This window comes from Bombus huntii, chromosome 7 (genome assembly GCF_024542735.1).
Source record: "Bombus huntii isolate Logan2020A chromosome 7, iyBomHunt1.1, whole genome shotgun sequence".
Lineage (NCBI taxonomy): Eukaryota > Metazoa > Arthropoda > Insecta > Hymenoptera > Apidae > Bombus > Bombus huntii.
Genome location: NC_066244.1, coordinates 3297916 through 3316597, shown reverse-complemented (window position 1 = coordinate 3316597; position 18682 = coordinate 3297916). Strand labels below are relative to the sequence as shown.

General features: G+C 48.9%; 3 protein-coding genes across 7 annotated transcripts in view; 1 reads left to right on the top strand and 2 right to left on the bottom strand.

Moving 5' to 3' along the window:
* Positions 1-442: 442 nt before the first annotated feature.
* LOC126867510 (formin-2-like) lies at positions 443-6576 on the bottom strand. The gene is made up of 9 exons (XM_050622048.1): positions 6078-6576; positions 5076-5478; positions 3858-4027; positions 2544-3777; positions 2337-2467; positions 1977-2261; positions 1356-1893; positions 999-1255; positions 443-935 (listed from the first exon to the last, which is right to left on the bottom strand). The coding sequence occupies exons 1-9, from the start codon at positions 6564-6566 to the stop codon at positions 789-791; spliced, it is 3654 nt and encodes a 1217-aa protein (XP_050478005.1). The 5' UTR covers positions 6567-6576; the 3' UTR covers positions 443-788.
* An 81-nt stretch (positions 6577-6657) lies between these two features.
* The window catches only part of LOC126867527 (uncharacterized), a 74621-nt gene continuing 62596 nt past the window's right edge, over positions 6658-18682 (top strand). Inside the window, exon 1 of one of the 4 annotated variants that reach the window (XR_007690332.1) lies at positions 6658-6805. The gene's annotated coding sequence lies outside the window, so the exon portion shown is untranslated. Of the gene's footprint in view, positions 6806-6906; positions 7055-18682 lie in introns of those variants that run through there. The other 3 variants (XR_007690335.1, XR_007690334.1, XR_007690333.1) reach the window with 3 other exon arrangements.
* Positions 9322-18682, bottom strand: part of LOC126867509 (hemicentin-1) — a 37277-nt gene continuing 27916 nt past the window's right edge. For both annotated transcript variants that reach the window (XM_050622047.1, XM_050622046.1), the window contains exons 2-7: positions 15559-17020; positions 13575-14815; positions 13312-13480; positions 13045-13223; positions 12247-12522; positions 9322-11441 (exon numbers count right to left, since the gene is read on the bottom strand). In XM_050622047.1, the coding sequence (XP_050478004.1) occupies positions 11281-11441; positions 12247-12522; positions 13045-13223; positions 13312-13480; positions 13575-14815; positions 15559-17020 (3488 nt within the window). In that variant the 3' untranslated portion in view covers positions 9322-11280. The remainder of the gene's footprint in view (positions 11442-12246; positions 12523-13044; positions 13224-13311; positions 13481-13574; positions 14816-15558; positions 17021-18682) is intronic.

The window sequence follows — 18682 nt, the reverse complement described above, 5'->3', positions numbered from 1 at the left end:
AATATCGAAATCGTAGCCGCTTCGTCCAAGATGAAAGAGGAAAAAAGAAAAGATAAACGGCAAATGCCCGTTTTATACCTATCGGGCTTTACAAACGATGTATCTATTTTGCGAAAGGCATTTCCGAGCGTTTTTCCCCTCTTTTTCTTCCCCATTTTTTTACGTTTTAGAATGCGATAATTAACGCGCGAGATAGCACGATTCGTACGATGATGCGATTAATCTATTAACTATTCTTAAATGTTAATCTCTGTTTTCGCTTTACTTGAAGGTTCTGTATCGTCGCTACTAATTACAGTGGAAAAAATATACGCAAACGCACACGCATTTGACACCAAAAAAAGAAAAAAAAAACTGATGAAACTGAGAAAATCAACATGAAAAATTTCCCCCATATCCTTTCGTCGAGAATCGAGTTAAACAGAAGAAAAAAATCGAAGACTCGTGTAAAAAGTATCGTTTATTAGAATTACTTCGATTTCTTCATTCGCGGAACAATCGTATTTATAAATTAGACGCAAACTTAACCAGTCTATATACAATATAACAAATTCATGCCAACAAATATATCTACAACAATAATTATTATTTCGTTTTAGTTTCGACGAAATTAGTGCCGTAAAGAGTGGGACGGACCGAACGGAACGGACGATCGATCGATCGATCCCATAAACTATCTTTATTCGTGACAACCAGACGCTATCCTCGCTCGAAGACGAGAATAGTCGTATTCGTTCGACTCGTTATAACGCATCTATCGATGTATTCGTGATATCGAATTTATTTATTTATTTTCGTGAGAGCTTTTGAATCCGTGCTTTCAATCCCGTGGCGCTTAGTTTCAATTTTTCCACCTTTGCTTTACTTCCGTATTTCTTTCTCATCTCTTCCATTCGTTCCTTTCTTATTCGTTGTTGCTCCTTTTTCCAGATATCCTACGAAATCCGTTATACAAGTATAAAGAAATTCGAGGGAATAAAATATGACGGATGATGTACCTTGAAGTCCTGACAGAAACCGAGCCAGAGGACGAAGAACGCGCTCGGATCGGCCGCGTCTAGGTTCTTCGCGCCTTTAGGAGTGTACTGGTAGAATTGCATCACAGCCTTGAATTTGCTCTTCGCGTCGAGCAAAGCTTCCTGCTCGTTTGCCAATTCTGCTCTTGCCACGCGGAAAAACGCATCCATCTTTTCTTTGAACGGTCCTGACGATTCGGGATCCGCTTCAACGACGATTTCACATTTTTCGGTACATACTGCAATACAAAAAAGAAAAAAAGAGTACAAAGATAGAAAAATTACAATTTCAGCGTAGAATTTAAAAAAAAAAAAAGATGAACGCTTATAGATTTTCACCTTGAAGTTCCTTCTTTAATCTTTCTAACTCGGCCGAGACATTCTCAAAATTAATGTTCGATGCCGCCTCCATGTCTGCCGGTTCCGGAACCGGTAACGGCAAAGGTTCTTCGAAGTTGTGATCCTTCTCTTGAGCTAGTCTCGCTCTAACAACATAGTGAAGTAACGTAATACCAGGTACATTTGACTTCACGTCCCTCAACTTCCCTAGAATTTCCAGACCAAAACCGTCGGCTTGCCCTCGCGTCCTGTTTCCGCCATTCATGTAATTGCCGAGCGTGAGAATTAACGCCATCACTTTTTTCAGAGAAGTAGAATTCCGTAAAAAATCGCACGTGCTTCGTAAATTTGTTAACTTCGATGCAACGAACGAGATCGCGTCTTGAAATTCCGCTTGAAACATTAGACACGCAATTCTCTCGGAGAAGTGATTTATACTGGACAATTTTTTGAGAAAAACCTCTGGTCGATCCAGAGGAATGTCCGTATTATTCTCCTCGAAAGCTTTTATCTCGTCCAATTCCTTCTGCGTTGGCCTCTAAGAGCGATTAAATCACGCAACGTTTATATTATATAAAGAAAAATCTTAAACTATACGTTTTATAATTTTCGAATACCTACGATTTCGTATATCTGCTGCAACGCCTCAAGGTTAACCACACTAGTATCCAAGTTGTAAACCGCGTTCTCAACCTCGCAGAAGTCTACGTGCAAGCTCTTCTCCAAAATGCCCACGGTCTTGGATCGTTTCGAGTCGAGAATCTTTGCTGGTTGTATCTTAGATGGTTTCGAAGCCTCGTCCGCTTTTTTGACCGGTTTTCTGGCGGTCACCTGACGAGAGAACAGGCCGGCGAACTCTTTCATATCCAGATTTTTCTCTTCCTCTAGTTCCGCCCACAGAGGAATCTATCGAGTGAATACAATTAATAACCTTGACTTAACAACTCTTCTTCCTCTTCTGCTCGTGTTATAACCAAGTACCTGAAAGGCCGATTCTGAAGCGTCGACGGAACCACGCCCCGTTGGTATTACAACCTCCGTTGGTACCAAAATCCTGGTCCAGTAGAGCGGTTTCATAGGAACCTCGGGACAGAGCGGCTCTTTTCTCATGTCTAAACGAGGAAGATCGTTCTGATAATCGCGAAATCGGCAGCGTGTCTCGTAGACAAGTCCTGTCCTGTTACTCACACGCTCTGCTGACTGGGTACCAACCTCCAACCGGAGGTGCGGGTAAAGGGCAAGGTCCTTGCGATGGTCCTTGAATTCCTGGCGGAGGCGGAGGCGGAGGAGGACCTCCGGGTATACCCATAGGCGGCGGTCGTAGCATAGACGGTGGTCCACCGGGAATGCCTCCGATCGAAGGTGGTGGCGGAGGTGGCGGCACGCCCATCATAGGCGTGGGAGGAGGAGGCGGTGGCGGCGGTCCTCCGGACACCGTACCGATCGAGGGCGCTGGGGGAAACGGTGGGGGCGGAGGAGGAGGAATCGGTGGTCCTGAGTCTAATCGACTGATAGTTGACGCAGAGGATAAAGGTTGTGGCGGAGGTGGAGGCGGTGGAGGCGGTGGAGGCGGCGGAGGTATCGAGTTAAATAGAGGTGTCTGAGGCGGTGGCGGAGGCGGTGGAGCTGGTATGGAACACGTCTGTCTTAAGATCGAGGGTGTAGGGGATGGAGGTGGTGGAGGCGGAGGAGGTGCAGGTGGTGCTGCTTGTATCTCACCTGTCATCGGTTGTAAGGTCGGCTGCGGTAAGGGAGGAGGCGGTGGAGGCGGTGGAGGCGGTGGAACTGTTGGTAATGAAGTAATGCTTCGTTGAGACGTAAACGATTGCGTCGGAGTGGTGGAGGCAGGTAGCGGAGGTGGGGGTGGGATGGAGAAAGATGGTTGAGAAACGGAGGCTGAACTGTTCTGAGAACGATAGTCTAAGAAGGGCGATGGGGGTGGAGGAGGTGGTGGGGGCGGAGGAGGAGGTGCACTCGAGTATGCAGGCGGGGAAGAAGCTTGTGGCAGTGGGGAAGTTAGGGTCAACGATAATCGAGTAACATGGCCCGGTGTCGTGTCGTTTCCGGAAGCCTTCGCGTCCTTCGAACCACTTGCGACTGATGTCGAGCAAGCGGCACTCGAAGATTGCTCTTGAGAAGTCGCATCCTGAACGATAGTCTTCTCCAACGATGAACCGAGCGTTCCAGAAGATTTCCCTTTGGATAAATCTTCGGAAATTGCTTCCGGGAAAGTTGTCGTAGGAGATGTCTGCGTGGATTTACCTTGAGTAGTTTTGTTTGCATGTTTCGCTAGTTCTCGAAGTTTTTCGAGTTCCCGTTTCAGCGACTCCTTCTCGGAATCTTGTTGGTCTTTCGCGGAAGCTCCTTGGGAAGTTAAACTGGCAGATATAGATTGCGTATCTTTGCATTGGGACTGATCTTCCTGAAACAAGTGGCACGTTTGTTTATTTTGTTTTTAAGTACATGATCTTTGACATCCACTAGAACGAACAGACGTCTTACTGTAAGCTCCTTATTCCGCGTCACATCATCAAGCGTAATTGATCCGATAATACCATCCGATACAAGTCTGGAATATATTCCAGCCGCAAATTGTTTGACTTCGGCTTCCGTAAGTATCGACTTCAATTGATCCGGCAGCGCCGAGATTAACGTTCCAACGATTCGTCGTTCTGAAAGATTAAAATATTTTTAAATTCTTCCCTACTTCTTCTCGTCGATTGCACGTTTTCTACCATGCAGTCTCACCCGATCATTCGTTTCAAAATCAAGCAAAACTCGAGGAAACGAGACAAACATCGAACCTGTGCAACTTTCACTGATCGAGTACGGTTTAATGACAACTTCGTTTTTGGCCTCGACGACGTTCCAGCCTTCGTCCGGCATTGGCGGCTGCTCTTATCTGCACGTGACTCTGAACTTTTCCGACTTTAGGCTCACATCGTAACTGGATTTCCACGAAAACTCAACAGCGATCCACAGCGTTCGCCTTGCCGTCGTCGTCTGTGCTCGTTTTCCGTAATTTGGAAAATGTCGCGCGATAAGTAAATGTTGGCCGCCTTGTTAACCTCTGACAGCGTCGAGATAATTGCCAATCATATATCTATACAGTTCGCCTTTACTCGAAACATGCTCCTTTCCGTAAAAACGATCTCGAGGCCAGCAACTATTCGGAAGAAACGCCACCTCGATAGCTGCCCACGTCATATTGAATGGCTAACGATGAAATTTTTTACGACGTCCCGACGAATTTCACTTTCAAAATGGGAACGTGATCATCGCTCGATGTTGAAACGGGCTACATCGCGAAACACGAGTGCGACACGTGGCGAAATCACGCCTCCCTGATAAACTTTATCTCGTTTCTTATCGAAGCTTTATCGAAGCGGAATACCTATTACTCTCGGTTGTACATCGTTACCGGCGCTTCGCGAGTAAACAAGTTTCTCGTTTGCCTCGTTTCCTGATTGAGAAATTAAAATGAAGTTACGGATCGTTTGAGAGTACGCGGTATCATTTCTCCGAGCAAGTAAGCTATCGTAATTACGTAATTAAAACTACATTTTATCGTTTACGACAAGCTGATACAAAAAAAATTTGTTAAACCGACATCGAAATGCCATTTTTAACCATCGGGCCATATACTTTGAAACGTCCTGTAACTCATTTTTAAATCTCGTATTGAGGTTACCAATAAGAGAAGATACGAGTTCCGCTCACCGAATAGCGGGGACATGGAAGACGGTCCGACCTCGTGACTCTTCAAAACAAGCGCTAATGACGTCGAGGCTGCTTCCTCTTTGGCGCCATTCGTGGCGCCGGCTAATTCTTCGGGATCGGTAAACACACTGTCGCTCGAAGATTCTTGGCTAGGTGGCATCGAAATCTCAGTCACAACCATGCACTGATTGGCCAACCGCCATGAGTCTGTGACCAGAAGCGTAGGGTCTTGCTTTTGAATCTGATTTGTTGCTGGCAACAATGGCGTTTCCGATGAATTTTCTTTGGTCTTCGTTTCTGTTAGCCCGACTCGTTCTATCGCTCTTTGAAATCCATCTTCTTTATCGTGTTTTTCTCGTACCTGTGACTTCTTCCCCGAAAGCTCTGCTACAACTGGGCTGACCTATTTGAAATAAAGAATCAAGAAATTCCAAGTTATTTCGATATTAAGGTACTTGAAGAATCGATTTTGAATCCTGTGCCGTTTGATTTTGTCCGATTAGATATATATATATATATATATCTTTCCTTTCATTAGGAGGATATCTGCAAAGAAATAGTGAATTTTTTCGAAATGGTGGAAGCAGGTGGTTGGAATCGTATAGAAAAATGGGCAAATTTGTTCGATTAACTTTTACACAAGAAATCACATTCTTTCGTACATCGTAGAATCATGTATATCGTACTTAAATTGCTTGAAACGCGGTGCTAGCGTTTCAGTTAGCCTCGACTTCCGAAAACATCTGAACGTACCAGTGTGTGACTTTCAACTAACTTCACACGTACACACACCCGGTAGATTACCATAAACTTCCAATCGACCCGTAGCAATTCCAATCAGTCCAAACTTCAGGAATCAATTATTCGACCGTTTAGCAGGGGCGGAGTTTTGTATACCATCATCCCCTTTTCTCATCGAAGAACACAGAAAGCCGACATACCATTTCGTAATAAAACACGATAGAACCTGGAACTCCATTCAAATCGTTCCCTATAACTGACCTTCCTCTCGGTAGATCCAGGTGGTTTCGGAGCCTGCCTCTTGTGAAACGGTCGCTTGTCCACACCACGTCTCTGACATACTTCCATCTTTCTAGCAGGTGTTTCCTCTGAGTCACCCGTTTCTCCATCATCCCCGGTGTCGGTCGCGTCGTCAAGACCATCCGCTACGGATCCTGGCGTGCTCGCAGTTCCATCCGCAGCCCCTTTGCCCTTCTTTCCTTTCTTTCTAGCCTCGCTTTGCAGATTGCCCATGGCAGGATCGCGCGGCGACGCTTCCCTTGCCGCGAGACTGTTCGGCCCACGGCAGGAGGAGGCGGTGGCTCGTTTGACGTCTGATGCAGCGGTTGCGGCTGCAACGGTGGTGAATGCAGCCCCGACGTCCCCGGCATAGAATGCTCGGAACGTGTTAATACAGAAACGGACGACGTCGCGCAGATTTTGGCTGACGTTCTGTGACGCGGCTGCGCTCTCGTACATCCTCTCCTTCATCCCAACTTCGGTCGATACCACCAGTCCTTTGCTTCTTCCGCAACAGTCGCCGGTGCCTTCTAGCGCGGACACGCGTTTACGCGTGCCGTTACACTCTGTTCCTTGCGACTGTGGCGTTGCAACTGCCGAGAAGATTCTTTCGGTCAGTGGTTTTTGGGAAAGACGCCAAGTTCAGGCTCGCCTACGGGAAACATTGTCGTAATGTCGTAGTGTTCGATTGACAGGGACCCGGGAAAGAGGTAAGGGATTCGCGGTTTTATTCCCGGCGAGTGAATTCGACGATTCGATGGTCGGCCTGTCGTTTAATGCGTGTGAACGATGGTATGATATGTATGGTTGCGAAATAAGTCACCGATCTGACTTCGAAAGTAACCTTCGATCGTTCCCTGTTGTTGTTGCTGTTGCTGCTGACACAAATAGATAAGTCGCTTCAAGGAAATGAATATCGGAGTTATGAATATGGAAGAGCGTTTTAATTACGAGGGGAGGTATGTCACGTCGAATGTTTGAGTTTCCTTTTACCTGACCGGAAAAAACTATCCGATCGATCCAGGATCAAGGTCGGGACGGTGCAAATGCAGACAGCGCCCCGTAAATGAATATCGCGAGGAAAACGCGTAGTATTTACGTATTCAATGGTTCGAGCGGCGCCACGCTGTCTTTGTCGAACCACGATCGTTGTATCTGCGAATCCCATTCGTTTTGGAAAGATGAACGACGCTCGTCACAATTTCTTCGATAGACGCATTTCCTTTCGGATCGTTTTACGTTCGAGCAGCACGTGCGACGATGCCACTTGCCTCGGTGCTTCCTCTCGTCGAACTATCGATTCTCTAGGAAGAGAAACTCTAGCGGATACCTTCTCGATACGAGATGAGAGCTTTTCACGTAAAATTTCGTCGTTTCTGGTGTCGCTTTCGCGAGAACTCTTTTTACAAATAAGATACACTTCCATCGAACGAGTTAAGATTGTATCTGCCCCTTGTTTCGTGCGTTTCTATACCACCCGTGCGCAAAAATTACGCCTGAGACGAATGAATTCACGTTCCACGGAAATACAGAGAGATACGAGCGACCGGAGGTCGTTCACCATGACATTATCGTCTCCATACTCGTAGGAACTTAATACATGCAAAGAAATAACTGTAAAGCCTACACGCATAACGAGGAACAACAGGCTAATCCGGCATAAACACCGAGACTGTTTTGCATACCTGTACGAAACGCGCAGGTCCGTGCAGTTAGGATGAGAGACGCGAGACGCGAGGTGTTGTCGAAGGATTATCGATATGTTCGTTTATATATTCGATGTCAGCTGAGTACATACAGAGCGTTTGTTCTCTATTAGCCTAATTATACGCCTCGAGGCAAGTTTAATAATTTGATTGGAACTCGTGGATATTTAAGAGACATCAGAAAGTTTGTTGTTTTGTCGTTTATTTTATATCGCAACATAAAATTTGTACAAATAATAATTCGTAATAATATCGTAACTATAATGGACGATAATTGATATATATGCATATGTGTCGATCAATATATATCAATTTCAAATTTGCACGCGACACGCGTGCGTCCGTGGTGCGCGCGCATCGCAACGCTTCGAGCGCCTTGTCAGTGCGCGTAACCACGCGATCGCACGCGCAACAATCACTTGAACCGACTTATGGTACGGTAGAGACCTATCTGACAACGCGAAAACCTCGCGACAGGCGCGTGTCTTATCGCGATACGCTTTCTGTTTCGGAAGCGATACAATATTTGGTCGGTCGGTCAATCGATCGGTTTGTCGTTGAGAAGCGGAAGAACGGTCATTTCCCATCGCTTCCGGAGACGGTTCAAGATTCGAGGAACGGCGAAAAATTTTGCATTTTTTCCTTCATTCGCGAATTGTTGCGTTTAAAAAGGTAAATGAAAGTCCAAGATATATAATCTCGGAAACGAAACGGTCTATATGTATATACACATATGGAATATCAGAACAAGAATTAAAAAGAAATTCTATTAGCAGCAAATAAAGGAGACACCGTCCCGCGGTCGATAAAAATGCTCGCCCGTTCTCCCGAACGTTAAAAAAGAAATCATGTTCGTATCTCGGCGAAGAAATGAGATCACAAGTCGAAAGGAACGAACGCGTACGATCCGGCTGGTCCTGTTTATATCTCTCCTTTTCCTTTGCTCGCTCTTTTCCTCTCTTTCCTTATCTCTATATCTCTGCGGTCTCCCTAATAGCGCGCGTATATTTGACACGAGTACTAGAACACGAATTGAAACACGATTTTTCGGCGAACGTCGACGGCGTTCGCAAGAGCGGTACAAAAATAAGGACTTCAACGAAGGTCGCTACGTACGCGAGATTTCTAAACACGCCGCGTTAATACTACAAAACTAAGGGGACGCACGGTAGATGCACGAGCCAAGAAATATCCTTTCAACGTTAAAAGCGTAGCTATCGTTAGTTCGGGCTGAAACCGCGTACTCCCTCCGCGGTGTTCTAACGCGAGACACGAGAACGTAACGGGCCATCCGAGCATTCCACTTTCTCTTCGGTTGGTTAATCGTCCTTCTCCCCTCGTTCTCGTTCGTATTGAATACACGGAACGAAAGGAGAACGAGGCGCTCTCAGATTTCTTTGGAATCCCTCGGGCCCTGTCCGCGGCCGTGTCCCACTTCGTTAAGTACTGATACGTTTACCGTTATTTACAACAGACGAACGCTCGAAAATTCCAGCCAGGCGAAAACGATCGTGCGTGCGTTTTATTTTTTTCATCGAAAACGCGACGATTCTCGACTTGAAAAAATACGCGTATCACCTACGCGTCGCTGTCGAACGTCAGACTTATTGCTTATGTTAATAAGCGCGTCACGGCGCAGTCGAGTTATGGTACATTTACAGAAAAAATCGTCCCCGATCGCGGGAACCGCGGGGATCATCGCTCGAGTCGGCGGCATCGTCCACGATATAAAAGTACAAAATGCGTAAAAGCGTCGCGACTCAAACGTGTCGAGTTCTATTAAGAACGGCGAGACACGTTCGAGCCTCGACGCTCCACGAGATTTTTTCTTCGTTTTTGCTTCTCGAAAAGGTTTATGGCCTCTTATGGCATCGCGTCAGCCTTCGTGTGAGATTCTTTTCTCTCTCAAGACTCGATCGTCCATCTTCGTCGCGGTTTGTACTTACATGCTACTTAAATATAATACACATCGAACAATATATCGGTCGGCGAGAAACGAGTTTGACCTCCTTCTTCCACCTAAATTATCAGCTGCTTTCTAGGTTTCACAATTGTTCCGACAAAATGATCACTCGTAGCGTTTGGATCCCGTCGTTGTCCGCGAATTCGTCGGTTCTCTCCAAAGATTCCTCGTTTTTCATTAGGTTCCTCGTCGACCCGTGCTCGCAGCCCTCCGCTTCCGCTCTTACCTCTTCCGGCGCGCGATTGTTGGACCCCTCGACATCTTCCTGTTTCTCATTCGCATCCGTTTCCCGCATTGCGGAGACCGCTACCGTCGCCGTCGACGTGGTCACGGTGGTCGTGGTGACTCTAGTCGTCGGCAGACTCGAGGTTCCCTCGAAACCCGAGAACGCTGTCGTCGTGCGAGCGATGAAAGGAAAATTGCAGCATGTCTCGGAATATCTGCCGATACTGTCCGCTGTGTTGTCGTGATCGTTCCTGACTACAGCAAACTTCGACAAACGTCCCAGAGTTCGCCCTCTAGCTTCGCAATTTTCTTGCAATTGGAACGACGAAGCGTAGCCGGATACGTCCAGATTCGCAGACTCGATTCCATCGAGATTACGGTCGAAAGTCTGTAACGTGGTTCCCGCGTCCGTGTGGTCGATTCTGTGACGAGATTCGAGAGAATCGAAGGAAACTGACTTCGTTGGCCTGGCCAGATCAACGACGGACAACGTTTCGCAGGAATCTAATCGACATCCGTCTCTTCTTTCGTGTCCGATCATCGACGCCATACCGATCAGAGGAACGTTGGTCGTGGACGCGACGGGGAACGCGTTAGAGGCGCCAGGCGCCACATTTGCCCGGCTAATTTGTCCCGGGATCTCTGGTACCGGATCCAGTTGTCCGATACACTCGAATCTTCGAGGCGACAGCATCCCGGAAACGACGCTGTTCATTCCTGAAAGAAATCTTGGCGATCTCAAGCCGGTTCTTAAGGTGGACGACGCCTCCGGTTCGGTGATACCTAACAGTCCAGACTTGTCGATGCGTCGAACCGTCGGTGAAGCTCCGTCTGGATCGTCGTACGACCTTCCTCGAGGTTGACCGCGGCGCACGGAGTACGGATCGCCGGCGAACGGAAGCGAATTGGCCGCGTACGTTTCTCGATAAGAAAATCGTACAGGGGGTGGGTAGCTGGGAGTTGCGGTGGGATTTTCGGCGATGGTTATCGTCATCACGGTCGTAGCAGCTGGCATCGAGGTGCACGCCACGGCGTTAGACGACGAAAACGTAGTGGTGGATGGAGCCGTGACGATGGCGTTCCACGAAGACATGGTCAGCGGCTGTAACGGGGGCGGCGGAGGAGGCGGCGGTGGTGGCGATTCCACGGGGTTCTCGATCACTATCTCCATCCTATGGCGGAGAGGATCGCGCGTATGGTCCACCGGGTGATACGTGGCTCCGGTGGGAGTGGCCTCCTGCTATAGCCATGTGGTGCGGGTGCTTCCGGCTCGCGAGCCGGTAGGCAGATCTCAAACGATTATCTCACGAATAATCCGGCGTCCTCGGCTGTTCGGGGTCGAGTAGCCCGACTCGAGACTCTCGTCGTACGATAGGCTGACCTGCTGAGGTGGCTTCGCGTCCTCGTCGTAGTTCTCCTGATAAGGCAGACCGGACACGTCGTACGGTGAATCTGTCAGACAAACAATCGGCAAACGGCCGTTGAGAGTAGGAAAACAAAAGAACGCAGCGGTGGCGGCGATGTACGTGCACGGAGAACGAGAGAGGAATGCGAAGAGAGGATGCGGTGGATAGCAATGGCTAGGAACCTCGTATCGAACGTGGTACGACGATAAAAGCTCTCGGCAATTGCAAAGGTCTCGAATTCGCAATCGCCAAGTTGGAACAGTTGTATTACTTAAGGGTAATTCGAGAACATCTTCATTGAAAAAATTGTGATTCCGGTGGTGTTAGAATTCGCGGCACGCGTCTTCGAAACTTCGTACCCGTTTTACCGTTTAAAACCGCTCACCTATATTCGGTACGTGGCACTGTATAAACATGTCGTATAAGACAATTCCGTAACGAAAGAGAAATAAAATCGGCGATCGGTAACAGGCGGGAATTCTAATATCCGAAAACTAGCGAGACTGGCGAACCGCTTCGGCAACTCCGCCAAGTTTGTACGATCGACTATTAAGCCTGTCACGACTGTCGAAAACACCTTGAAACATTTTTCGATTCGAATAACGCTCGGAAGGCGATTCGAACTTTCCGTATAACTAAATTGTTCGAGAACTTGCGACAGATAGAATTGAATGCTCATCGCTGGACGTGGTGGGTCGATCGTGGAGCGTCGGCTAAGGCTGGATAAAAGGGAATGAAACGGGGCGTGAGGTGGGGAAAGGGTCGAGGAAACGGTGATAGGGGAGGTGAAACGGGGTAGAAGGATCGCGGCGGAAACGGGAGAGAGAGTTCGACTAAAGAATACTACTCACCGACGTGTTTTTGAGACTTTACGACGGTGGCGAATGGTTCCGAGCAAAACTGCTGTCGACTTAGATTATGGCTCTCCCGGTAATCCTCCCTCTGTGGGAGGTAATGAGGGTGGGTCGGATAATCCGACTCGGTGGTTGCGTAGCCCGCCAGGTCGTACGGCTGGCCAACGCCGTTCGCGGCCGCCGACTTCATCTGCCAGATGGAGTCTTGCGAGTTCACCGAGCCCCCGTTATTCGAGTTCGAGTAGCTGTTGTCCATGTAGCCCATGTTGACGCCTGCCGTCAACGCGAATGCATCAATTACCATTTATTAGGCGAACTAAGAGTAAAAAGTTCTTGTTTACCATGTCCGAGGCATATAATTGTTGGCTCGGTGTTGAAGTAACGGTTATTTTCGAAGCGACGAGAAACGCCGAGACGTTAATGGCCGAGACGTTCCTATGTCTCGAATACGAGCGTAAGAAGAAGAAACGGAGAATTTCGAAGAAAAGAGGCGGACGTTACTTTTGCACTGTGACAATTTTTAGTCGCGTGACTTATTTACTCCGTACAGGGCGAGTAAGTATCGCGCAAGAAAGAAAAGCTAAATTGCAATTGCACGTCGCTACGCAAGTAATCGTTGGAGTTTTGGAAGAAGTACGGTCATAGGAAGGTAGACATCGTTAAACCGCTCTACTTTATACCGTATCTTTCCCATTCGCGTCTGAACCGAGATACGTCCTCTCCACCCCGACAAACTTCTTCCAGTTTTTTAAAATTGTTACGCCACTAACGCTTATGTTTTCGGCAAATTCTTACCATTGATGTTGTGGTTCGGTTGATGGTAACCGTAGCCAGGTTGCGAGTACGCCGGGGTCTTGGAGTCCTCCATGGCCAGCGCGTGATCCAAACTGTGTTCGAGGGCTTTGTTCTCCGCGTAGTAGGGCGGCGGCGCCTGGCTCTGCTGTCCGTTTCCGGCGACGAGGCTCGGTCGAACCCTGTACGAGCAAACAACATCGAAATCCCATTCGAGCACCGTGTAGCTGGAACTCTCCTCGAATCGTCCAAACAGATTCAGATACTTACGCGTTCGAGTCCATTTCGTAGTCTTTCGCCTTGGCGGCGTGTTTTCGTCGACACCGACAAAAGAAGAATGATAGCGTAATGAACAACAGAAACACGATACCGCTGATTACAATGGCGATCACCGTCGGTGTTGTAAGAGTTCCAGATTGTGCGATATACGAAGGGCCAACTGTGACAAACGAAAAACCGTTCAGTACCGTATGGTCCTTGGGTTATGATGCAATACGATTACAATCAGCAAAAAAGGAAACGCGGTTACTCACTTTCAGCCTCCGCGTATTCGCCACATTTTTGCCGATCCGCCTTCAGACACAATCTAACTCTGAGTCTAGGTTCGGTATTGAGAGATTCTAGGTCATCCAGGACACCCTCCCTTTGAGTAGGAGCGCTTCCGAGTACCTCGAGAGGCCACTCGTCGAGAATCCTCCACTGCGACTCATCCGTGGAGGAAGACGGCCCATCGAACTTCTCAATCGACGACACCAGCGATAGGCAAGTGGCGCCGACACTGATGGCTAGCATCCCGCTCTCCGGATCGTAGCTAACTCTCAACGGCGCCGGAATTTTGGCAACCGCGGTCGTTGCTGTTACCTCGTCGGAATAGTCCGAGTGGTTCTTCGTGTTGTACACTTTAACCTTGAACGTGTACGTCTGATGTTGTTCTAGACTGGTCACGTTACACGGATTAGATCGACGACAGTCCAGTTCGAGCCACTGACCAGCCGGTGGTCTAGGAACGGCGCAGTCCGGCGCTACGATTTCGTCACCACCGGGTACTCTTCTGTAAGAGACGAAGTATTTAGTGATGGGCAATCCGCCGTCGAAACCGAGCTCCCAGAGCAAAGCTACGTGAGTAGGGCCGACGTCCATCGCCGTGATGTTGATGGGTCTCTCCGGTGCGCCTTTCGGTTGCAGCCGAATGGTCGAAGTGATGCTACCTTGAGCGTTTGCCGCTCTGCAACTGTAATCTCCGTAATCCAACTCTCGGATGTTGGTTATCCTGAGCACGGATGTGTACACGTCGTAGTTGTCGCTGCTCGTGGAAATCTCGTAGTGACCGTCGCTCGATGACCCTTGCAAACTGGCCGCGTTGGTGCCAAAACTCCATTGGAACTCGGGTTTCGGCCAAGCTTGCACTTTGCACGCCACCTCGGCCGTCTCCCTCAAATTATACGCGACTTTGCCGTGTTGATGCAAAGCGATAGGCTCGTGTTCCACCTTCAACATCATCGTCGACTCGACCTTCTTGACCTCGTTCACGAACACGCAGGTGTATTTGCCTCGATCGCTGGCCACGATCTCGTCCGTTTGCGGTCGGGCATGGCCCAGGAAGCTCAGCGTTGAATTCACGGTGATCACGTTCCCGTGACCCTCCGAGGCTGTTGTAGTCACCTTGTAGAGCCTCTCATCCGCGGTGAGCTCTTGATCGTCCTTCAACCATCGAACACTTGGCCGGGGTTTGCCCTGCGCCACGCAGGACACTTGAAACGATGACTCGCCGACCCTGTGAACGACATTTCCCTGTTTGCACATTTCGTTAAAAAATGTTGGGTTTCCGAGTAACGTTAATCGAATGAGAGAATTTCACGAGCGAAGATTCGAAGCGATACGACAGAAAAATTTGTTCGACGTCTTTCTATACTTTGAGAATAAGTACGCATCCCCGTCGTTACACCAAAGTATTGTAGGTACTTGGATGCGATCGTAGCGCACATTTAATCGTCCTCTTTGTCGTTAAAAATACAGGGAAATGTTCGAGAGAAGGGTTGAACGATCTCGCGTGATGGCCGAGGGAAGATAATTCCTGTGTATTTTTAGAAGCAAAGAAGGTAATTAAGTATTCTGTTTCTGATCGTCCACTCTTTATTATTCGTCGTATACCGTATAATTGCGATTCCGTCACGAGATGGAAGATGAATCTTTTGCCAAGAGAAAAGGGGTTTGGCCGATTTCGCGTTTCTTCCCCCAATCTACGAAATTCTCTTGCCCGCGCCCGCGTAACGGTCTCTGGATTATTTGTGAATTAACATAGCCGCCAGTATTCTAAGGTGTTCCTAACTTTTCCGCGACTTTTAAACCGTAAACTCTTAATCCCGGCTTAAAGTAGACCGACCCAATTTCCAGCCAGCATATAACGTAGCGAATGGCCCCCGATAGCATCTGAACTTTTCCGTCTTCTTGATAACCTCGAATACAAAACGCTCTAGAAACGAGAACGAGAAAATTCCAGGGAAACTGGATACTCACTTCCTGGTAACGTGTGGTTGCAACTTGGTCAGTATCTTGGGCGGTTGGTGTACGGTCAGGTTAACGGACGCGGCTTCTCCGTTGCCGATCTCGTTGGTGGCATGGCACTTGTACGTTCCCTCGCTGCCCAAGTGAACCGAGTCGATCTCGTATCTCGGGCCGGTGTTCTCCGAGGGCATCGATATCGTTCCAGACTCACCCTCCTTCCACCATTTGTACCTGGGTTCTGGATAGCCAGCTGGACTGGCCATACAAGTGAGAATAACTCTGGACCCCTCGACGGCAACCGGAGAGTCCGGAGTGACCCTGGCTGGACCCGGTTTGTGCCTGACTCGAACTGTTAACCGAGCGGTGGCTGAGTAGTTTCGCCTCTCGCCGCCAGAGGGATAGATCGTGTTCACCGCCCGACAGGTATAATTTCCGGCGTGATCGGCCGTGACGCGGCTCAGCCGAAGAATTGAGCCGAGTTGTCGAAAATCCGGTCGGCTGTCACGCAACCACTCGATCACCGTCGGCGGGGGATTTGCAGTCACATTACAGTGCACGGTCACCGTGTCCTCGACCTCGGCGATCCTCAGAGGATCGCCCTCTATCGAGACGGTCGGTGGATAAAGAACGTCCAACGATAGGGAACTCTCGCCCCTCTTCCCAAGTCCGTTGTCCGCCTGGCAGGTGTATTTGCCGGCATCTTGGACGGTGACTCTTCGTATGGTGTGCTGAAAGCTGGTGGCCACGAAACTTCCATCCCGCCACCATCGTACCATACCAACGATTGGTTTCGAGTCGACACGACACTCGAGGTTCGCGGTTCCATTTACCTCGACTTTCAGAGGATTTTCCGGACCCACGGTAACCCGCGGAAAGTAGTTGACATCGAGGGTTACCGTGGCATTCAACGTTTCACCGTCGCGCATAGCCCGGTTCCTGATCACGCAACGAAATATCGCTCTGTCGTCCTCTTTTTTCGGCTCGATCGACAACGTTCTGCCGGAGTGAAGAACGGCGGTCTCGTTGCCGCGGTACCATCTGACTTCCGGCTCGGGGCTGCCGCCGTTCGTGTTGCACTGCAACTCGAGCTTTTGGCCCTCGGTGGCGGACGCCGCGTTCGGCGAGATCGTCGGTGGCCCAGGCGCTCTAAGTACGGTCAGAGTGATGAACTTGCGGTGCAGGTCGTGCCCGGTGCCGCTCGCCTTCACACGGCACTCGTACTTGCCGTTGTCCCTTTCATACGATACGTTTCGTATCTGAAGATCGTATCGACCGTCCTCTAAGTTCATGAACACCTTGTACTGAGGCGATAACGCGAGACTGTCTATCGCTGCGTTATCGTGATTGTCATTGGTGTGCGTCAACCAGAAACAAGTTACGTTTTCCCTCGGTGGGGAGAAGCGACACTGCAGCTGTACGGTGGACCCCTCGTGCGTGTCCATCTGCGTTTCCTCGACGCGACCCTGTGCCGCTGCTGAAACACATCGAAACCAACCATCTCGTTAGAACTCGCGCTCCTATACACCGTTGTATATTTCTCGTCGACAGACGCTCGTTTTCTTTTCATCGCGCCGTGTGCATTTTCTCGCGACCGTTTCCCATCGTCTAATTCCGTCTCGCGCTCCAACGGTCTAATATTCTATGCGCCAGAGCTTGCACGATTTATACCGTTCGTCATCACCGAGCCAACCTATACGCGGGAATCGTTTTGAAATTTTAACCGTCGCCGATATATAACGTCCACGTATATGCAAAACGATAGGCGTCGCGACGGCCAAACGATCCGTCGCTGTCTCGTCATTGGGTCGCGTAACGGTAAAGTCACCGGTTTGACTTCTCGCTGATATCGCGAGACCTCTCTTTCTTCTTCCTCTTATTCTCCTCTTTCGCGACTGTAACCCCACCACTACTGGGCGTTCGTTTCTTCGTTCGTTCGTTCGTTCGTTCGTTCCTTCCAAGGGATCGTTCCCCCTTTCCTTCTAACCACCTTAGCCTGCGTTATGTCAGCGTGCGTCTCTTTTCAACCTTCCTCTCTCACCTTTACCTGGTCCGTCCGGCTCCCACTCGCCGCTCAACCCATCTTTTCTCTACCTATGCACCAGTCTATATTTACGTCTGCTTGTCTCTCTATAAATCCATCCGCGCCGTTCTATCCCTCTTCGTTGCCTCTATCCCCTATCTTAGCTATTCATCGACCCATCGCAGTTTACGTTTTCCCTTCGAACTCTCCCCGCGTTTCTCGCCGTGGCTTGTTTACTTTTCGATAGCACCGTTTTCTTGCTCACGTGCCATCAGACCGACGCGACGTTCGATTTCTTTTATCGAGATACCGACTGTACGTGTACGTATTTTCCTATCTTTACTAGCACGCGTGGAATGTGAGCGAGTGTATATATGCATCGTGTAGAGGTGCATCGTCGAAAAATCGATCGAAAGAGCGTTGTCGAACGAATCGTAACGAGCTGCCATCGGTGTGTCGTCGGTTACCTAACGTATATTATATTCGACGAAGAAGCAGCTGCAAGGCGAGCCGTAGCGTTAACCCGTCGCTCGTATACACGGAGACACCTGTGGCAGCTCGGCTACGTCACGAAGCCTAATACCGTCGTCGCGGCGTCGTTCGGTATTTCTCCAACGGGAAGCTGCCTAAGCGAGCCGCGTTCTGCATACCTAACGAATTTACCATGACTACGCTATCGACACAGCTTCGTCGAATTTGTGTCCTTACAGCGTGAAATACGAAGAAACACGGCTCGTAATGCCACGTTCACAACGTGCAACGAAAAAATGACGAAGTCGTCAACGAACAGCGAACGAAAAAGTACATCAAAGGATCTGTTTACATTTCGTTCGTGAACTGTAATGGTGGACACGGTGCTACTTCTATTCGCAATGAGTACATACATAGCGGAATTATTTGCCAACAATTCTAGTTAATGTGGATGCGGCATTACAGCCGGCTCTACAGTACGATCTATACAACGATGCCATGTTAGCCAATTACAATTTTTCTTCGCTAACTGGTTCTCGCTTACAAAATTAATTCTTGGAACTTGTTTTGTGTAGCTTCTAGTATTGCGTATGTAAATGCACAAACGCGGCTGGGTCAATATATGGGATTTTCGGAAAATACCTC

Coding starts and splice junctions, on each gene's coding strand:
- LOC126867510 (XM_050622048.1), bottom strand. CDS start 6,566: ATGAAGGAGAGGATGTACGAGAGCGCAGCCGCGTCACAGAACGTCAGC. Junction 2,262..2,336: donor CTTCAGAATCGGCCTTTCAG/GTACTTGGTTAT, acceptor TTCACTCGATAG/ATTCCTCTGTGGGCGGAACT. Junction 1,256..1,355: donor ATTAAAGAAGGAACTTCAAG/GTGAAAATCTAT, acceptor TTTGTATTGCAG/TATGTACCGAAAAATGTGAA.